We start from the raw sequence: 18,134 nt of genomic DNA on the forward strand, positions 1-18,134 counted from the left end.
AAAGAGCATCTCTCACCAAGTCGATGGTCCTCCAGGCACAGTTGATGTTTGTGGTGACCCTCAGGTTAAACCAGCACCAGTCATCTCTGGCGAACAAGAGAGGGAAGAGTACGGCGACTTTACCAGACTCGATGGGCTGAGCGAGCTTCTGCTCTTTGACAGCGAGACTGGTCAACGAATCCTCCAAAGTGGCATTTCAGAAGCTACCAGACGACATTTAGAGATGGAAAAATGCCCCCCCCGTTCGCCATGCCCCAATTCAGAGACAACGCGAAACACAACGCTGGTGTTTCGGCCAATAATTTATCACCGACCGTATCTATGGAGGCTCCAAACATGAAGGAGCTTTGAACAAACAGCTTGCCTCCTGGTTGGGATTTTCTGCAATTAACCCCCATTGTGTTGTTCATGATTCAACTGCAATTCAATGCAACCTCTTGGGAAAAAAAACTTCATGCTCTGACCTTGTCTTCGGGCAGCTTCCTGACTTTGACGTGTTCTAATCAGGGGATGTGGCTTGTTGCATTCTTACTCAGCAGAGTTTCAGACCCAAGCAGATGAATTCTACCGGGCTGTGAGTAAGATGGCACTTCAGAGCTACTTACTGGGTAAGTACCCTGTGGTTCAAATTCATTTGACCGCCCTCGACATTTACTGTAAGTTAGTGCCGTCTGAGTTTTAGTGAACTGAGGCTTACAATAACCCCCCACCCTTGCTTTTCCTTTTCTCTTATTCTTTTAACAAGGCATGTTTAGTTGAAGTTTCTTCCACATTAATCCTACCTTGTTTCTTTTTTCCTCCTCTTTAACCCCTCAGTGTTACATGACATCTGTAAATCCTGGAGTCTGCTTCTCTTTCAGACAAAGTGGTCGAGAGTTCAGAATTATGAAGGAGTTTGGCTAGAGTAGAAACTGACAGTAAACAGAAGGCATAGTTTGAAGAGAATGGTTAAAATATCAGAGGGAGATGGGAATGTTTATTTTTCACAGTTTCTTACAGTGGTCTGCCTCCTGAAACACACTGGCAATAATAACAATGAATACATTTGAAAGGGCTATTTTGACTTCAGGGGAAAAATGTTACTTTGGAAGAGTCGGGGAATGGGATTGATCGCTTTTTCAAAGAACTGACATTGGCACAGTAGATAAATAGGAGTCGTACACTCTAAGCATTTGGATCAATAGAGTCTGCATTGGTTCTTTTGTGTTTTGTGCTTGAATATACTTATCTGTAGGCGACTGAAGGGTTTGTAGAGAATGAGCAATAAGTTGTGTCTTAGCTATATCTGGTACTGCTGCTCAGTGGTTAGCACCACTGCCTCACAGCGCTAGGGATCTGGGTTCGATTCCACCCTTAGGGGACTGTCTGTATGGAGTTTGCCTATTCTCCCCAATGTTTGCGTGGGTTTCCTCTGAGTGCTCTGGTTTCCTGCCACAATCCAAAGATGTGCAGGTTAGAGTGGATTGGCCGTGCTAGAGTGTGCAGACTAAATGGGTTAGCCATGGGAAATGCAGGGTTACAGGGATAGAGGGGTATGCTCTTTGAATGGTCCGTTGGGACTCGATGGGCTGAATGGCCTGCTTGCACACTGTAGGGATTCTATCCTATGATTCGCTGCAATTTGAAACTATGTGGGTTTATGCAGTTATTAAACTCATTCAGGCATTTCAGCACTTTCCTCAGGCTGGTGCTAATCTCGGGTGAGAAGGTTAGATCATTCGAGTTAACCAACTTTAAGTTAAGAGAAAGTGTATGCCCACAATATAAAACGAGGAATGCTGGAAATCTGAAACAGGAGTAGCAGCAGAGAGTGCTGGAGAAACTCGGCAGATCTGGCAACATCCGTGGAGAGAGAAAAACAGTGTGAATGCTTCGAGTCCAGTAACCTTCAGAATTCATACCCATTAGTCTGAGTCATAAATTGGTGAGATTCCTGTTTTGACTAAGTCTGACTGTAGGGGCATTGGTGATCAGATTTATTCCACTGGTTTTGCGTTATTCATTGCAGTATGCCTGAGATGTTTGCTGAGGGATGGTGCTGTGGTCCTGCGGCAAAAAGAACAATCATAGTTTGGTTCCTCTGCTCACTGGCTGACGTTTGTGGGCATGTGTGAAAGTCAACTGACCACAGGATCGTGCCAACGGAACTGAGCAGTTGGTGTTTGACTTCACTTTGACTTGACGCGTTTGACTTGATTGGCATCATTGCGTTTGGCCCCCTTACACGACCGAATCGGTTAACAAAACAACGCAAGACAACTCGCGGGTGGATATGTTGATCGTTTTCCAAAAAAAAAATGACATCCCAGTGGTCCAAGACCTGGAGAAAGTTGTGAGCGATTGTTTAGCGATCGTGAAAGTACATTGCAGAGAGCGTGACTGAAGAGTGTTAAAAGTTTCCAAGTTAAACCCTTATCTCAGTTAAAGTGAGCTGATTTCAAACAGAGTCGCAGTGATGCTGAACTCGAAGCACAGGAGCCAACCTTCTTAGTCTTCATACTCCAAGCATGGCTTTTCCTGTACTATTCCATTCTGCCCATCAGTATCTTTGCTTCCTCATGAGTTTCTCCTTTAACGTGTCTTCTCTCAACTACCCCTTGCCCACAGTCTCACCTCTCTCTGGAAAAGGATATTTCTCCTGATTCCTTTTCGGTTTCTTGGTGATGATCTCGGGTCATAGTTCGATCAGTGAATTTGCAACTGGGCCCATCCCTCCCTGGTTTCCACACGTTGTCCCATTACCCAGAGAGCAGCTGGCGAGAGCTCGTGCCAATCAGCTCTACTGCGACTGGGCAGGTGTGCGGAGCTCTCTGAGGGAAAGTGGAGCCACGATCAAGTTATAATAGCCTTACAGTAATTCATCATGGAGAAAGGCCCTTTGGCCCATTGCTTCCATTCCAGCTGTCAAACACTTATCTACGCTAAGAGGAAGCAGACTGTGTACCATCCTGTCTGAGTCATCGATTGGCAAGATACTGGTTTTGACTAAGTCTGCCTTTAGTGACATAGTTAAAAATCACACAGCAACAGGTTATAGTCCAACAGGTTTATTAGCAGCAACGCTCCAAAAGCTAGTGCTTCCAAATAAACCAGTTGGACTATAACCTGGTGTTATGTGATTTCTAACTTTACCCACCCCAGTCCAACACTGGCTCCTCCACATCACGTTGTTCATTGGAAAGGGTCTGGGATGTTTACTGAGGACTGGCCCCGTGATCCTGAGGCAACAAGTACAAGAAAGCTTGGCTTTTCTGATCATTCCTCCAAGCAGTGAACTCCATATAACCACCACCATCTGGATGAAGCAAATTCTCCTGGAGAGCCCTCTAAATCTCCTGCGCCCTTTATGTTAAACCCATGATGGATAGTGACTGATAGGTAAAGTCACTGAGAACCACTCTCTAAAGAGAGAGAGAGAGAACTGAGTGCTATACAATATAGCAGCCTTTATTGTCACATGCACTTGAGAGTGAGTGCAGTGAAAAGTTTGTAATGTCACCCTTTGGCACCATTTTAGGTGCAGGATATGAGTTTAATCTGAAGGTCACCATGCCTCAGGTGAAGGGAGAGGTTGAAAAGGTGAGACTTTTAAGGGGACCTCAATCGTGTGGGAAATTGAACACACGTTGATGGCATCATTCTGTATCACCAAACCAGCCATCTGAGCTAACTGATCTCCACTGCCAGTTACTGACCCCTCGGCCAAGGAGAAAGGAGACAATAAATGCTGGTCTATTCTATTCCATCAGTTCTCTCTCTCTCTGTCTCTCTCTCTCTCTCTCTTTCTATTGAAAGAGTGGTCCTCTGTGACTTTACCTATCAATCACTATCCATCATGGGCTGAAGGGTTTATTGACCCTCTATGAAGGGGAAACGTTTACCCTGAGGGATCCTGCTGAAACCTCTCACAATCTGCCCCCTGTGCTACCTCTGTCCCTCTCCGGACCACGGGCTCAGGATGATTTTGAAATCTTTGTAGGGGGCTCGCACAAGGAAGGCATTGGGGAGCAGCATGGTGCAATGGGTAGTGATTCTGAGCCACAAGATCTGGGTTCGATTCCCGCTAGAGGATGAAGGAAGGTGCATTCCTTGGGTAACCAGACAGGTTGAGTGTCCGTATTTGACAAATCCTCCTGACTTATGACTATGTGTCACTGCAGATGGAATGAGCTGCCAGAGGAAGTGGTGGAGGCTGGTGCATTTACTGCACTTAAAAGGCATCTGGCTGGGTGAATGAATAGGAAGGGTTTAGAGGGATATGGGCCAAGTGCTGGAAAATGGGACTACATTAGGTTAGGATATCTGGTCGGCATGGATCAGTTGGATCGAAAGGTCTGTTTCCATCCTCTATGACTCTATGGGACACTAAGGGAAGGCAGCAAGTCAGTCCAGTTTCCTGGTGAGCTCTGGGATGGGGAAAATATTGGACTCTCTCTCTCACTACCCTTCATCGCTTCTGATTGTGATAGGCCTGTATTGAAAAAAAAAACCCCATGGTTTCACATTCTGTGAGTGCCCCATAACCCAGGTTCACCCAGAGAGAAGAGTGGGTGGTGGGAAAGTTTAGGGGGAGCTGGAGAGAGCAGTGGAACAGATGAAAACAATTAAAGTTAAAACAATCAGACTGATGAATCACCTCTGAGCACACCGTGGGTGGGTTTCCTGTCAGATTCCATGCGATCTGTGAGGGTCACCTGATTGTGCTGCCACTCAGTGGTAGGTAACAACAGTTAGGCTTCAGTTAGGCTTAGAAATTACACCTATAAATTACAAGTTACATTTGACTGCATCATGTGGGAGGGAATGTCCTTCTGCTTCCATATGAAACCACTCTCAGTTCATTGGAGGTGATTGTGACTTCGAGAGTGTTTCCTGTCAAACGCTGCCTCTCCCCACCACCTTACACGATTCTCTCAATGTCGCTGCACATTGATAATAAAGCGCAACTGATCCAATCCTGTCCCATTTCTGAAATTAGCCAAAATCCCAGAGTCTGCAGATGGCTTTCAGACCATACTGTTCACATCATACAAGTCAGCAGGGAATTTGGCATTAGTCCATTTTCACTCCGACTCTGTCAATGGGCTTGTTCTTGTTTACAGAGCGGTTTTAAATTTAAAATTTGGGACGTCCGTTCAGAAGTCTCATGACAACAGGGAGGAAGCTGTTCTTGAGTCTGTTGGGACGTGTGTTTAAGTTTATGTATTCTCTGCTGTAAAGAAGAGGGTGGAAGAGATTATAAGTGGGGGGTGGTGAGGGGTCTTTGATGCTGTTGGCTGCCTTCCCGAGGCAGTAGGTTGTGTAGGTGGAGTCAATGGATGGGAGGTTAGCTTGTGTGATGGACTGGGCTGTGTTCACAACTCCCTGCAGTTTCATACGGTCCTGTACCAAGCCGTGATGCTTTCTATGACGCATCTATAAAAATTGGTAAGAGTCTTTACAAACATGCTGAATTTCCTTAGCCTTCTGAGAAAGGAGAAGCCTTCTTGACCACCATATCCGCGTGGGTGGACCAGGACAGATTGTTGCCGATCGTCTCCCCCCCAGGATCTTGATGCTGTTGACCGTCTCCACCTCAGGGAGCAGGACAGAAGGGCAGGGAATTGGGTACTTAAAGCAGGAGGGGCCTCTCAGGACCACTGAGCAGGAAATGCCTTCAGGTTAGGAGCTTGGTAGAAGGGCAGAGGAATGGTGGGTGCCTGGAGATTGAAACCGAAACAAAACAGCGTGGCAAGTCGAAACAAGAAGTTAAGAAATATATCAGGACTGGTTGTGAAACCTGAATGCTGGAATCGCATAACATACTTGGAGGTGAGTTAGGATACCTGAGGGATGAGTTAGGAGATGCGAGGAATCTGCTGATGAGGGAGTGACAGTCGAAGAAGGAGCAGTGGGTGGTAGAGGGGGGAGTGAGGAGAGTGATAATATCTGAGATGGTATTGAGAGGTGAACTGAAAATTGAGGAATGAGCAAAGCAATAATGAGAGCAGCAATGAATGGGGAAGTGGTGCTGTTTCTTGGAGAGTGAGTAGTCAGCGAAAAAGGCAAGAGTCTGAGGAAACCTACTTTGTACACCTGGTTTGGATATTTCTGATTCGTGTTACCAATAACTTGCAAGCAATGGGCAAGTCACTATCAGAGTAAGTGCACTGGTGTGATCACTACAGTGTGGAAACAGGCCCTTCGGCCCAACAAGTCCACACTGACCCTCCGAAGATTATCCCACCCAGACCCATTCCCCTACATTTACCTAACCTATACATCCCTGATAAATTACGGGCAATTTAGCACGGCCAATTCACCTGACCTGCACATCTTTGGACTATGGGGGGAATCCCACACAGACACAGGGAGAATGTGCAAACTCCACACAGACATTTACACAAGGCTGGAATTGAATCTGGGTCCCTGGTGCTGTGAGGCAGCAGTGCTAACCACCGAGCCCACCGTGTCGCCCACCATCGAATGGTGGATGTGTCAGTGCCCACTGTCAGTTTAAGCTAAATCACACACTGTCTGCCACATTGTAAAGCAGCCCTGACGCCTTCCACTTTACCAGTGAGAAGATTGACACAGTTCCCTCCAAGCTCACGGGACTATGAAAGATGACTCAGAATTTATTAGGGATCTGGTGGTGATCCTGAAACTAAAAATCAAACCCAATGATGCCTTGTCCCAGCCAATTCCACTCTGGGGCTCAGACACTGCTCCCCTCCCTGTTCACTTTCCCTGGTACTTTGTCCTTGATGTGGCAGTCAGTTCTGTTTACAGGACTGCCTCTCAGCATGTAATGTGCTCCAAAGGCTCGGCATTTTGTTTAGTCTTCATGTCCGTGTCTGGAGGAAGTTGTTTACTTTCTCATGCATTCTATGGAAATTGTTCTCCATCCCCTCTTAACTACAGCTCAAAACAACCGTGGGAAACCATCCCCAGATAGCTCTTGTACTGACACAAGAGACTATGTCTATGCCCCTCTGCACACCTTGATACCCTCTGAAAGTACTCCCTCACAACGGCACCAGAGGAAATCTTGCTTGTGCCATGAATGTTTCCACATGGTTCTGGTGTTAAGGGTTTGCTCAGATACTGTGAGTGGGGTATATGCTTAATCTATCAACTTACCTGTGTCAAAATGTGGTCCAGTTATAGCAAGCCTGACTCAGATCATATCAGTGTTCAAACTTGGTTTCTGCACCTCATGTATCATATGGCATTGCACAAGATGAAGTTCAATATTCAGAAGTAGAACTGCATAAGATATTAAACAGGGGTCCTTTATTACCTCTTCCTAACAGACTCCCTCTGCTGGTACTTGTGTGCATGTGGTAGCCTTGTGCAGACATAAAGCACAATACAGGACAGGAAGAGGCCATTTGGCCCATTGAGCCTTCACCGACTCTCGCTATCCCCACATTGCCCATGGCTATCTCACGCATCCCTGGACACCATGGGCAATTTAGCACGTGCTAACCTTGCACACCTTTGGACTGTGGGAGGAAACCAGAGCAAACCCATGCAGACATGGGGAGAAGGTGCAAACTCCACACAGACATTCGCCCGAAGGTGGAATCATACCCAGGTCCCTGCCGCTGTGAGGCAGCAGTGCTAACTGCTGAACATCTGTGCCACCCTAATTATTTCACTACAGAGATTATAATTGTACAATATTATACTGCAGAAATGATACTACAGAGATGGTGTAGTGTAAGATTACCAGAAAGCTACCTGTGTTTAGGCTAGTCAAGAAAATCTTCTGTTTCCTGATGTCGAGAAGAGTGAAGGGTGGTTTGAACGTGGTGTTTAAAACGATAACAACATTGACAATGGTTAATACAGTTAAGACTGATTCTTGGGAGAAGGGAGAGATATTATCTTTAAATCAGACCTTTGCCATTTAGGAAAGAAAACAAGGGATACACCCTTTTATTCCCAGAAAGCTGGGGAGATCGGAATCTCTCGTTCACATGCACTGCGGAATTGAAGCCTTTAGGATTGAGGGTGATTGGCATTAGTTAGACAGTGTGAAGAGAGATGGAGTGAAGGCATTTAAATGAGGTGAAAGCAGAGTGATTTAAGTGAATGGTGGAACAGGATTGAGGAACTAAGGGGTCTCCTGTTCCTGCATTCTTCTCTTTAGATCATATAGCTAACTCGTACGCACTTAGTCATTTCACAAGACATTGCGAAACCTGACTTGAGTGTGAAATGCTAATTGAGAAGGTAAGGGCAGAGTCACCACAATCCCAGAGACCCATACAGCTGCTCTCCCATTCAAGGGAGAGACAGATGACTTGATGCTGAGTTTAACCTGAGGCCACCACGCCTCATGTGAGGGGTGAGATTGAAAAGGCGAGACCTCAGCCACTGCAGGAATTGAACCTGTGCAGTTGGTATCACAAACCAGCCGTCCGGCCAACGTTGGCTGTGTTACGGTGTGGAGAGATTTAGAAAGTTCCCTCCCTGTGGTCAGTTGGCAAATTTTGACCGAATCTTGCTCTCTCCACTCGTCTCTCTGTTTGCTCGCCTTCCCTTGTTCCAGTGATGACGTTTGCCAGGAGACAATGCACCAACTTGACATGGAGGCCATCTTAGATACAGGTAGATGCTTCAGCCATTCACTGCTGGGACTATCCCATCCGTAGGCAAACCTGTGGCCAGGCAGTGTCCTCGATAGCTGCTACCCTACTCAGGGGAGAGGAGGGGAGGGGTGGAGGGGCGAGTGTGGGCGGGGCAAGTGGGCACTGCCAAGGTCCCATGATTGAAAGTGATCAGTGCCTAACTGAGGGACGCGGGGGATTTGGGGAGGGGGTGGGGGGGGGGTGTTACCAACTGAGAGTCACCTCAACAGATTTCCTTGATACTGACCCTTAACCACCATTACTTCCCCCAGATGATGTGTCACCCAATGCCTCCTGCAGGGTATTTTAACCTCAGCGATAGTGGAACCAGCCGTGGATAACATGGCACTGAGAGATTTATCACAGCTCCTGGAAAATGCAATCACAGGCAGTACTTCAGCACTGAACCAATCAGCTACACAGAGGGCACTAATGCATGTCACACTTCAAGTGGTGCCAGGCAGGATGGAGTCTGGGAACATTATGCCCTGCGTTCACGAGCTACGATGCGGGGATGAATCATGAACATGTTTCTTAAAGGCACATTGTATATGAGCGGTGAGATGTAACTCCATAGCGGTGACCTGGCATTCTCCAGAATCCTGGGACTTTGAGGGACATTTTCCACTAGCAGTCGTAAACCCTCTCCTTGCGCTGATGGGCACAGAGGCTGTGTGCTCTGATTGGCTATCACTCTGGCTGGGCAGGCCTTCTAAACTCTTGGACTTGCTTCCCAGAGAAGACCCACTAGAGCCCCATTGTTGATTGGTTGGCCTGTGCTTGAGTGGACCTTCCCAGGAAGAGGAAACACAGTTCTCTTGCCGGGTCTGCAACTGGCTAGCAATACCCCTGATGTGGTGACAAGATACTGCCTATATGGGGGCAGCATGGTGGCTCAGTGGTTAGTGCTGCCACCTCACAGCGCCCAAGACCTGGGTTCAATTCCAGCCTTGGGTGACTATCTGTGTGGAGTTTGCACATTCTCCCCGTGTCTGTGTGGGTTTCCTCTGAGTGCTCCGGTTTCCCCCCACAGTCCAAAGATGTGCAGGTTAGGGTGGATTGGCCAGGCTAAATTGATCCATTCTGTCCAGGGATGTGTAGGTTAGTTGCATTAGTCAGAGGGAAATGTAGGGGAATGGGTCTAGGGTGGGTTTCTCTTTGACGGGTCAGTGTGGACTTGTTGGGCCAAAGAGCCGGTTTCCACACTGTAGGGATTCAATGATTCTGTGATGGTTACCCATCACAAAGTCACCTCTCAGCCGGGAACACACTGGAGGCTAATTCTGAGATGCAAAATGCACACCATATAGGAACTGCTGACTGAATGTCTTCACTGTGTGGCTCAGCATCATCCCAAATGTTTTCGAAACCATTGTGGCACCATGGCAGTGAGCAGCACCCTTGCCTCAGGTTTAGCACTGAATACATCAATCATTGACTGAACCTGCCAAAGGACAAACTCGTTTTTCTACAACATCTTTCATGGTCTCTGAATGTGCCAAAGCATTTCATAGGCAACAAACTACTTTTGGCTCAAGGTGTCACATTGTCGTTGTTTGTGTGGGGAATGCCATGGGCAATTTACTCCCGAAAAGCATGAAAGGCCCAGTGTTGGCCCAGAGACTGAAATGACTCTTTTCTAATGTTGGAGTGTGTCCCCAACAAAGGAGATAAGGTTCCCACAGTTAAAAATGGCCGCCACTGATCCATTTGCACTGATGCACTCTAACACACAGGAACTCACAACGCAGTCAAGTTCTTTCACTAATCGCATCAGGTGACGAGAACATGAAATTAAGAGGAATTTTGCTCAGTAGATCACCTTGCCACACTTCCAAGCTCAGGGAACCAGCACAATTTTGGACAAGCCAGTGCCTTAAATGGCCTATTAGCAATTCCCAGCCTAGCGTGCGTGGTGTTAGACTGAGGGTTCAGTAGCAAATTCTAAGTGAGACTGAATGAGATGAATTGTTGTGTTTCTGAGTATGTGCGTTTCTTGCCCCAGCCTAGCAGTGATGCTGCCCTTGAAGCACGGCCTCTCAAAGTAGTGGCATAGGGTATGCGCTCTGAGGTGAACACCTCAAATAAACAATGGCTCCTCTGACAGTGCAGCCCTCCCTCAGTGCTGCACTGGAGCGTCAGCTTTAATTTTGTGCTCGAGTCTTGTAAATCAAAACCAGAATAAAAACAATCCTTCTGCCTCAGGAAGAAATATCAGTCACCACATCCAACTTCTGAATCTCTCAGCTAATCCTTCAAGTGATCATTGCAGATATCCATTTAGGTGGATGTTTTAATGCAAGCGCTGAAATGATTCCAAAAGCGACAGTGGCTACTAATCAATATTTTTCGATCTAAATGCACTTATATGCTTTCATATTGCTGCCTCTAGACAAAGGGCCTATTTCCGTGCTGTACATCTCTGTAGCCCTGACTCTAAGTCACAAATTACTGCTAAAGATTACATTAAAGGAACAATAAATATGATGGAAAATGTTTGAAATGAACTGCTGCATGAGGATGTCACCCCGAATTATACCACAGGAATGGAAACGAGTCTCACAAGATTCCCAAGTACATGAATCCAAAATACAATGTGCGGACTATCCAGGAAATAAACAGCCCTCAGTGAATCCCACCTCAAGGCCACTGACAAGGAAAGGAGGCTTCAGTCTTCCTGCTCCTAGCTCCTGAAGAGAGCACTTGCACTGTTATAGCGTCGTCAGGTTTTGTTGCGTGTTTGCTCAGACGATGCCAATCGCGTGGGTCTGGTTCCTGTATCGGCTGCGGTCTCTGTGCCTTCTCAGCCCTTCCCCCGCACCAGAGAAATGTAAACCTTCAGGTTAAACTCGCCACTGGGTACCAGCTCCCCTTAACAAGAGCAGACTCCAGTAGCTTACACCTCACTTTCAGATTACCCCAAAAGCCCATCCCAGAGTTACAAAGATGACCAGGTTAAGGTGGATTGGCCATCCTAAATTGCCCCATTGTGTTCATGGTGTGCAGGTTAGGTGGATTGGCCATGGGAACTTGCTTCATAGTGTCCAGGGATGTTCAGGTTCGGTGGATTGGCCACGGGAACATGCCTCATGGTGTCCAGGGATGTGCAGGCGAGGTGGGTTAGCCAGGGGCAATGCAGGGATACAGGGTAAAGGGTTGGTTTTGTATGGGATGCTTTTCAGAGGGTCAGTGTGGACTCGATGGGCCGAATAGCCTGTTTCTCCACTTTAGGATTTCTATTCCCAACCACCCTGATGTGGTAATGAGTTTCATAACTTGCCCAGTCTCTTGTTTAGCAATGTTTTTGGGAATCCATCGCTGGGCTTTTGACTGATGACATCACCCTTTCGGTTTTGGTTCCCATCGCAAATGGGACTATTCTCTGACTGCCCCCACCCTCTGGTGAGTTAGCAAACAAGCTAACTACCCCCTCGCTCTGTACTGGCTGCATCTTACTCAAGGACTGGCTACAGGCCAAATGAAATTCTCCGCTTGGCTCCATGCCAACTAGTACCAATGTCTGAGTGGTGGCTGTGTGTGTGTCAACTGACAGAACATCTCTTCCTCATGTCTCAGTTTTGTTCCTCCCTGGGCTGGTACTGTGTGTCTGAAATCAGGAACTCAGATCGGTGGAGGTGGGGGGGGGGGGGGAGTTTGCAAGAGGGAAGTGGGAGAGGGTGGAAAGCAAGAGGTTCATGTTCATATTACCAATAACTTCCAAACCTTCTCAGGAAAGCACAGTGGGGGTGGGCTGGGAATAGAGGAGGGGCAATACCCAGGAAAGTACCACCATTGTCGATATTCTCAGAAACCAAGGGCTATGTTGTAATGGTGCTATTGCCACACAGTGTGAGAGAGAGAGAGATATATATGGAAGACAACCAGAGCTTGAGAGTGCTGCCTGCCACAGCTAAATAGCTGACAGCATTTGGAGACAACAAACCAACATCAATGGAATGTGTGCGTGTGGGTGAGTTGGAGTATCTGACTCTGACTGGTCTCAGAATGTTAATTATTAAACTACCCAGCAAGGACTGCAGCAAACATTCCATTGGACAGACAGCCAGGAAACTAGCCACCAGGATACATGAGCACCAACTAGCCACCAACAGACATGACCAACTATCACTAGTATCCATACACACAGATGAAGAGGGACACCAGTATGACTGGGACAATACATCGATCCTGAGACAGGCTAAACAAAGACACGCACAGGAATTCCTAGAGGCCTGGCATTCAAACCGGGACTCCATTAACAAATATATCGATTTGGATCCCATTTACCAACCTCTCAGAAACAGAACAGGAAGTATTTGTGCTTTTTGGTCTGTGTTATGCCGTCCCAAAATTCAAGACTCACGAAGTCCTGACTTGGGAAATGTAGCTGGCAATTGGCTGACCAACAGTAGGATATTCACTAGGGTGAGCTGTGAGCTGAAGAAAAGTGAAAGCAAGATTCAGGAGAACCTCAACAAGTCTGGCCACGTCGGTGGAGAGAAAGACAAAGTTCATGTTTCACGTTGAATACGACTCTCATTCATAGCATCCCTAGAGTGCAGGGGCAGCCTTGGCTCAAACACAGACAAAAGACTGAATTCCAGAGGTGAGAAGAGAGTGACAGCCCTTGACATCAAGGCCACATTTGACCGAGTGGGGCAACAAGGAGCCCTGGCAAAACTGGAATCAATGGGTATCAGGGGGCAAACACCCTGTTAGTTAGAGTCATACCTGGCACAAATGACAAAGTTGTGGATGGTCAGTCATCTCAGCTCCAGGATATCTCTGCAAGAGTCCCTCAGGGTAGTGTCCTAGACCTAACAATCTTCAGCTGCTTCATCAATGATCTTCCATTTGTCATAAGGTCAGAAGTGGGAATATTCACCAATGATTGCACAGTGTTCAGCACCATTCGCGAGTCCTCAGACACTAAAGCAGTCCATGTCCATGTGTGACAAGATCTGGCCAATATTCAGGCTTGAGCCGCCAAGTGGCAAGTAATATTTGCGCTACATAAATGCCAGACAATGACCATCACCAATAAGAGACACTCTAACCACCACCCCTTGACATCCAACAGTATTACCATCACTGAATCCCCCCGTCAACATCCTTGAGGTTATCATTTACCAGAAACTTAACTGGATTCACCACATAAACACAGTGGCTACAAGAGCAGGTCAGAGACGAGGAACCCTGCTGTGAGTAACTCACCTCCTGACACCCCAAAATCTATCCACCATCAGCAAGGCACAAGTCAGGGGTGTGATAGAGTACTCCCCACTTGCCTGGATGGGGGCAGCTCCAACAACACTCAAGAAGCTCGACACCATCCAGGACAAAGCAGCCCCTGCTTGATTGGCACCACATCCATAAACATTCAATCCCTCCACCACTGACGCTCAGTAGCAGCAGTGTGTACCATCTACAAGATGCACTGCAGAAATTCACCAAGGTTCCTCACACAGCACTTCCACTTCCACAGCACGACCACTTCCATCTAGAAGGACAAGGGCAGCATGTACTTGGGAACACCAGCCCCTGCAAGTTCCCCTCCAAGCCACTCACCACCCTGACTTGGAAATATACCGCCGTTCCTTCTCAGTCTTTGGGTCAAAATCCTGGAAATCCCTCCCGACTGGCATTATGAGCCAACCCACAGCAAGTGGACTGTAGCGATTCAAGAGGCAGCTCCCCACCGCCTTCTCAAGGGTGAATAGGGATGGGCTATCAATACTGGCTGGCCTAGACCATTCGGCCCAATGTGTCCACACTGACTCCCTAAAGGGCATTGCACCCTACCCCTGCATTTCCCACGGCTAACCCACCTAGCCTGCACATCCCTGAACACTTTATGTAATTTAACATGGCCAATCCCCTAACCCGTACATCTTTGGACTGCGGGAGGAAACCAGAGCAACTGAAGGAAACCCACGCAGATACGGGGAGAACATGCAGACTCCACTCGCCGGAGGCTTGAACCCAGGTCCCTAGCGCTGTGAAGCAGCAGTGCTAACCACAGAGACACTGTGTCACCTTAATATCTCCCCTTTCCTGTTCTGTATTTATATGAGATTAGTGGTGGGATGATGAGTGCCCAAATACTGAATTACTGTCTTCGAATAGTGACCTCCAATCATGAAGATCAAACTTAGTCAGTTTTGTTTTCTAAGATTCTAGCCCAGTGTTGGGTTTCTGTGTCACAATGTCGACACGGGCCAGGGGTTTGAGATCTTACCACATCTAATGAACAGGTTGATTCGAAATATCTCAATCTCGATGTTGGGGAGTCACCTCTTGTTCTTAACATGGAGCAATTGATTTCAGTTATACTCACTGGAGTTCACAAGGGGGAATCTGGTAGAAGTGTATAAAATGCTAAGGGGGATTGAAAAGATGAACCTTAAACAGATGAGACTGTCTTGAGCAAGAGGGCTTAGACATAGAGTGAGAGGAGGGAGGTTCAAAACTGAGTCGAGAAGAACCGACTTCTGTCAGAGGCTCGTGTATCTGGGGAATTTAAGGTGCACAGGAGGCAGAATCAATCAACAGATTCAAGAAAGAAATCAATATGTTTCTGATGGAAAGAGAGATGAAGGGGAGCAGGCAGGAGACTGGAGATGAGACCAGGATAAGGTCAGCTATGTTCACATTAAATGGCAGAGCAATGGGTTAAATTGTGTCCTCTCGCTCTTAATCCCGATGCTCCCACATAATTGTAGTGTTGATGTGAAACATTGTTGCCTGGAGACTAACTCTCACCAAGCCCCCTTCATCCATCACTGCTCAGTCCCATGAATTTGGGAAGATGTTCGTTCTCGTCTTTCAATGCCTTAATTGCGTCAACGCTCTTTCTCTCCGTGATCCCTTCTACCTCTGTGACCACGGGAGATTAGATTAGATTAGATTATATTAGGTTCCCTACAGTGTGGAAACAGGCCCCTCGACCCAACCAGTCTACACCGAACCTCTGAAGAGCAACCCACCCTGACCCATCTCCCTCTGACTAACGCACTATGGACAATTTAGCATGGCCAATTCACCTCCACACCTTTGGACTGTGGGAGGAAACCGGAGCACCCGGAGGAAACCCACGCAGACACGGGGAGAATGTGCAAACTCCACACAGACAGTTGCTTGAGGTGGGAATCGAACCTGGGACCCTGGTGCTGTGAGGCAGCAGTGCCAACCACTGACCCGCCATGCCGTCCCAATTGTCACGTTTTAGCTTTATGCAAATCACTTTAAAGGATGGTTTGCAACTTTAAAACCATACCAAGTTATTGAAGATCATAAGAGATCTGTTGGTCTTTTCTTGTCTTCCTTTACTTTCCTTCTCTCCCATTTCTTTCCTGTAACCTCTCCCATCACCAGTGGGGCATCTGGCCTGCTAAATGCTGACAGCTGTCTGTAGAAAGTGTTTATACAAACAGGAAGCTGCCAAACTCTGAGTTATCTTGAGCCACACCACAACTGATGTCCTCACAGAACTTCACAAGAACCATTTCTCCAGAAAAAGACAAGCCCCGGCTAACTGCGCACGACACAATTATTGTGCAACACACCCCGGATCTCCGCACGGCAGAGTAAACTCACCACCTTGTGCATTTGGATAGCGCCCAGTGCAGCGCAGCAAGCAATGATGAGAACCCACAAGAGGCTGAAACTGGGAGAGCGCAGAGGTCTCGGAAGGAGATTCCAGGGATAGGGAGAGATGAGATTTGAACACAAATGTAAGGATTTTACATTTGAGGCGTTGCTGTAATGTGGGAGTCAGTGCAAGCCAGTGGGAACAAGGCCTACCTGAACACACAATTCAAGAAAAGATCTTATTTCAGTTCAGAGAAGGCTGACTGGCCTTGTAAATTGAACAAAGGTTCATCAGGTTGAGGCGCTACTCACTGGAATTTAGAAACATAGATGGAAGTGTTTGATAACCTTTCTTCTCTCAGTGGGTTGTGGGTCTTTGGAACTCCTTGCCACAGAGAGAGCCGTGGGGTCAGAGTCCTTGTGCATATTAAAGGCTGAGAGACGTTGTTGATCAGTCGGGAGAATGAGGGTTACTGGTAAAGAGCAGGAAAGTGGATGTGAGGAATGTCAGATCGGCCATGATCCTTTTGCAAGGAGGAAGAGGTTCAAGGAGCTGAATGATTTACTTCTGATGGTCTTAGCATGATTCGGTGCATATTATAACAGAAGCAAGCATGCTTTGAACCAGGTGGAAGGTGGAAGGCGTGGGATAAGAGTCTTGGAATGTTCACGTATGGAAGTTTCAGAGGTAACAGACAGAGCCTGACGTGAACTGGACAACACAGGGGCAGCATCAACTTAAATGACCAATCACTAGCATTGATTTCAGGGATGGATGTGGGAAATAAAGGGAAACATCATGAAAATTGAGCTAGTTACTGCCTGACTGTACTATGTGGAGCAGTGCTCAGGCTGACCGCTCATGAGAAAGAGTTGACACACGATTGGGGTGTGGGCTGCTCAAAAATAAATGTTGATTACAGTGAAATCCGCTCCAGTTGCAGAAAATTGGACCTGATCCAGTTTTGAGTTCTCATTGAGTGCCACATTTAAACACTCTGGGAGCCGATACACTCTGGAAAGAGTACCAAAGACCTTATCGGAAAATGAGTGGATCTCAGACACAGATGTAACACATTAAATGTCAAAGACTAGACTGCAGTCAGCCTCTTGTCTTGTCAAGTTTGTCATGAGGATATCTTTGCTTGGTAAAGAATGGGCAATTTAAGATGCATCCTCCCACTGTAGATTATACAGTGCTTGCTGCTAACCAGCCCAGAGTTAGACAGAGGAAAGGGCCAGACTAAAGGTAAAGACACCATTGTCCTACCAGACCCTCAGGCTACTCTCTCATTAGAGAGAGAGAGAGAGAGAGTGATGACTGGCAGTGAGTTAACCTGAGAGTTATCATGCCTTAGGGCAAGGAGAGACATTGGGAAGAAGAGTCCTTTAGGGTAACCTCAGCTGTTGTGGGGATTGAACCCACATTGTCAGCATCACAAATCAGCCATCTAGCCAACTAGGCGGCACTGTGGCTCGGTGGTCAGCATTGCTGCCTCACGGCCGGTTCAATTCCAGCCTCGGGCGGACATCTGTGTAGAGTTTGCATGTTCTCCCCGTGTCTGCGTGGGTTTCCTCCTGCAGTCCAACACAGTGTAGGTTAGGTGGTTTGGCCGTGCTGAATTGCCCCATAGTGTGCAGGCTGAGTGGGTTAGCCATGGGAACTGCTGGGTGATTGGGTAGGATAGTCTTCAGAGGGTAGGTGTGGATTCGATGGGTCGAATAGCCTGCTTCAACACTGTAGGGATTCAGCTAACTGATGCCCAAAACATAGCAGCCAACATTTTTTTTTGGTGTGTTCTCCATGGCAATGCCTGTACAAATCAGAACAAGACGTCAGTGGGCCTCTCCTCACCTGATATAAATTATTGTTCCCTTTGAGACTTGGCATTCTTGCGAGTGCATGACGAACATTTCGATAGCCTT

General features: G+C 47.2%; 1 protein-coding gene across 4 annotated transcripts in view; it reads left to right on the top strand.

The window, feature by feature from the left end:
- The first annotated feature begins 498 nt into the window (after positions 1 to 498).
- Positions 499 to 18,134, top strand: part of LOC140467987 (adhesion G protein-coupled receptor E3-like) — a 93,012-nt gene continuing 75,376 nt past the window's right edge. For 2 of the 4 annotated variants that reach the window (XM_072564106.1, XM_072564107.1), the window contains exon 1: positions 499 to 608. In XM_072564106.1, the coding sequence (XP_072420207.1) occupies positions 584 to 608 (25 nt within the window). In that variant the 5' untranslated portion in view covers positions 499 to 583. Of the gene's footprint in view, positions 609 to 8,946; positions 9,177 to 18,134 lie in introns of those variants that run through there. The other 2 variants (XM_072564109.1, XM_072564108.1) reach the window with 2 other exon arrangements.

The sequence above is a fragment of the Chiloscyllium punctatum genome, chromosome 46 (genome assembly GCF_047496795.1).
Source record: "Chiloscyllium punctatum isolate Juve2018m chromosome 46, sChiPun1.3, whole genome shotgun sequence".
Lineage (NCBI taxonomy): Eukaryota > Metazoa > Chordata > Chondrichthyes > Orectolobiformes > Hemiscylliidae > Chiloscyllium > Chiloscyllium punctatum.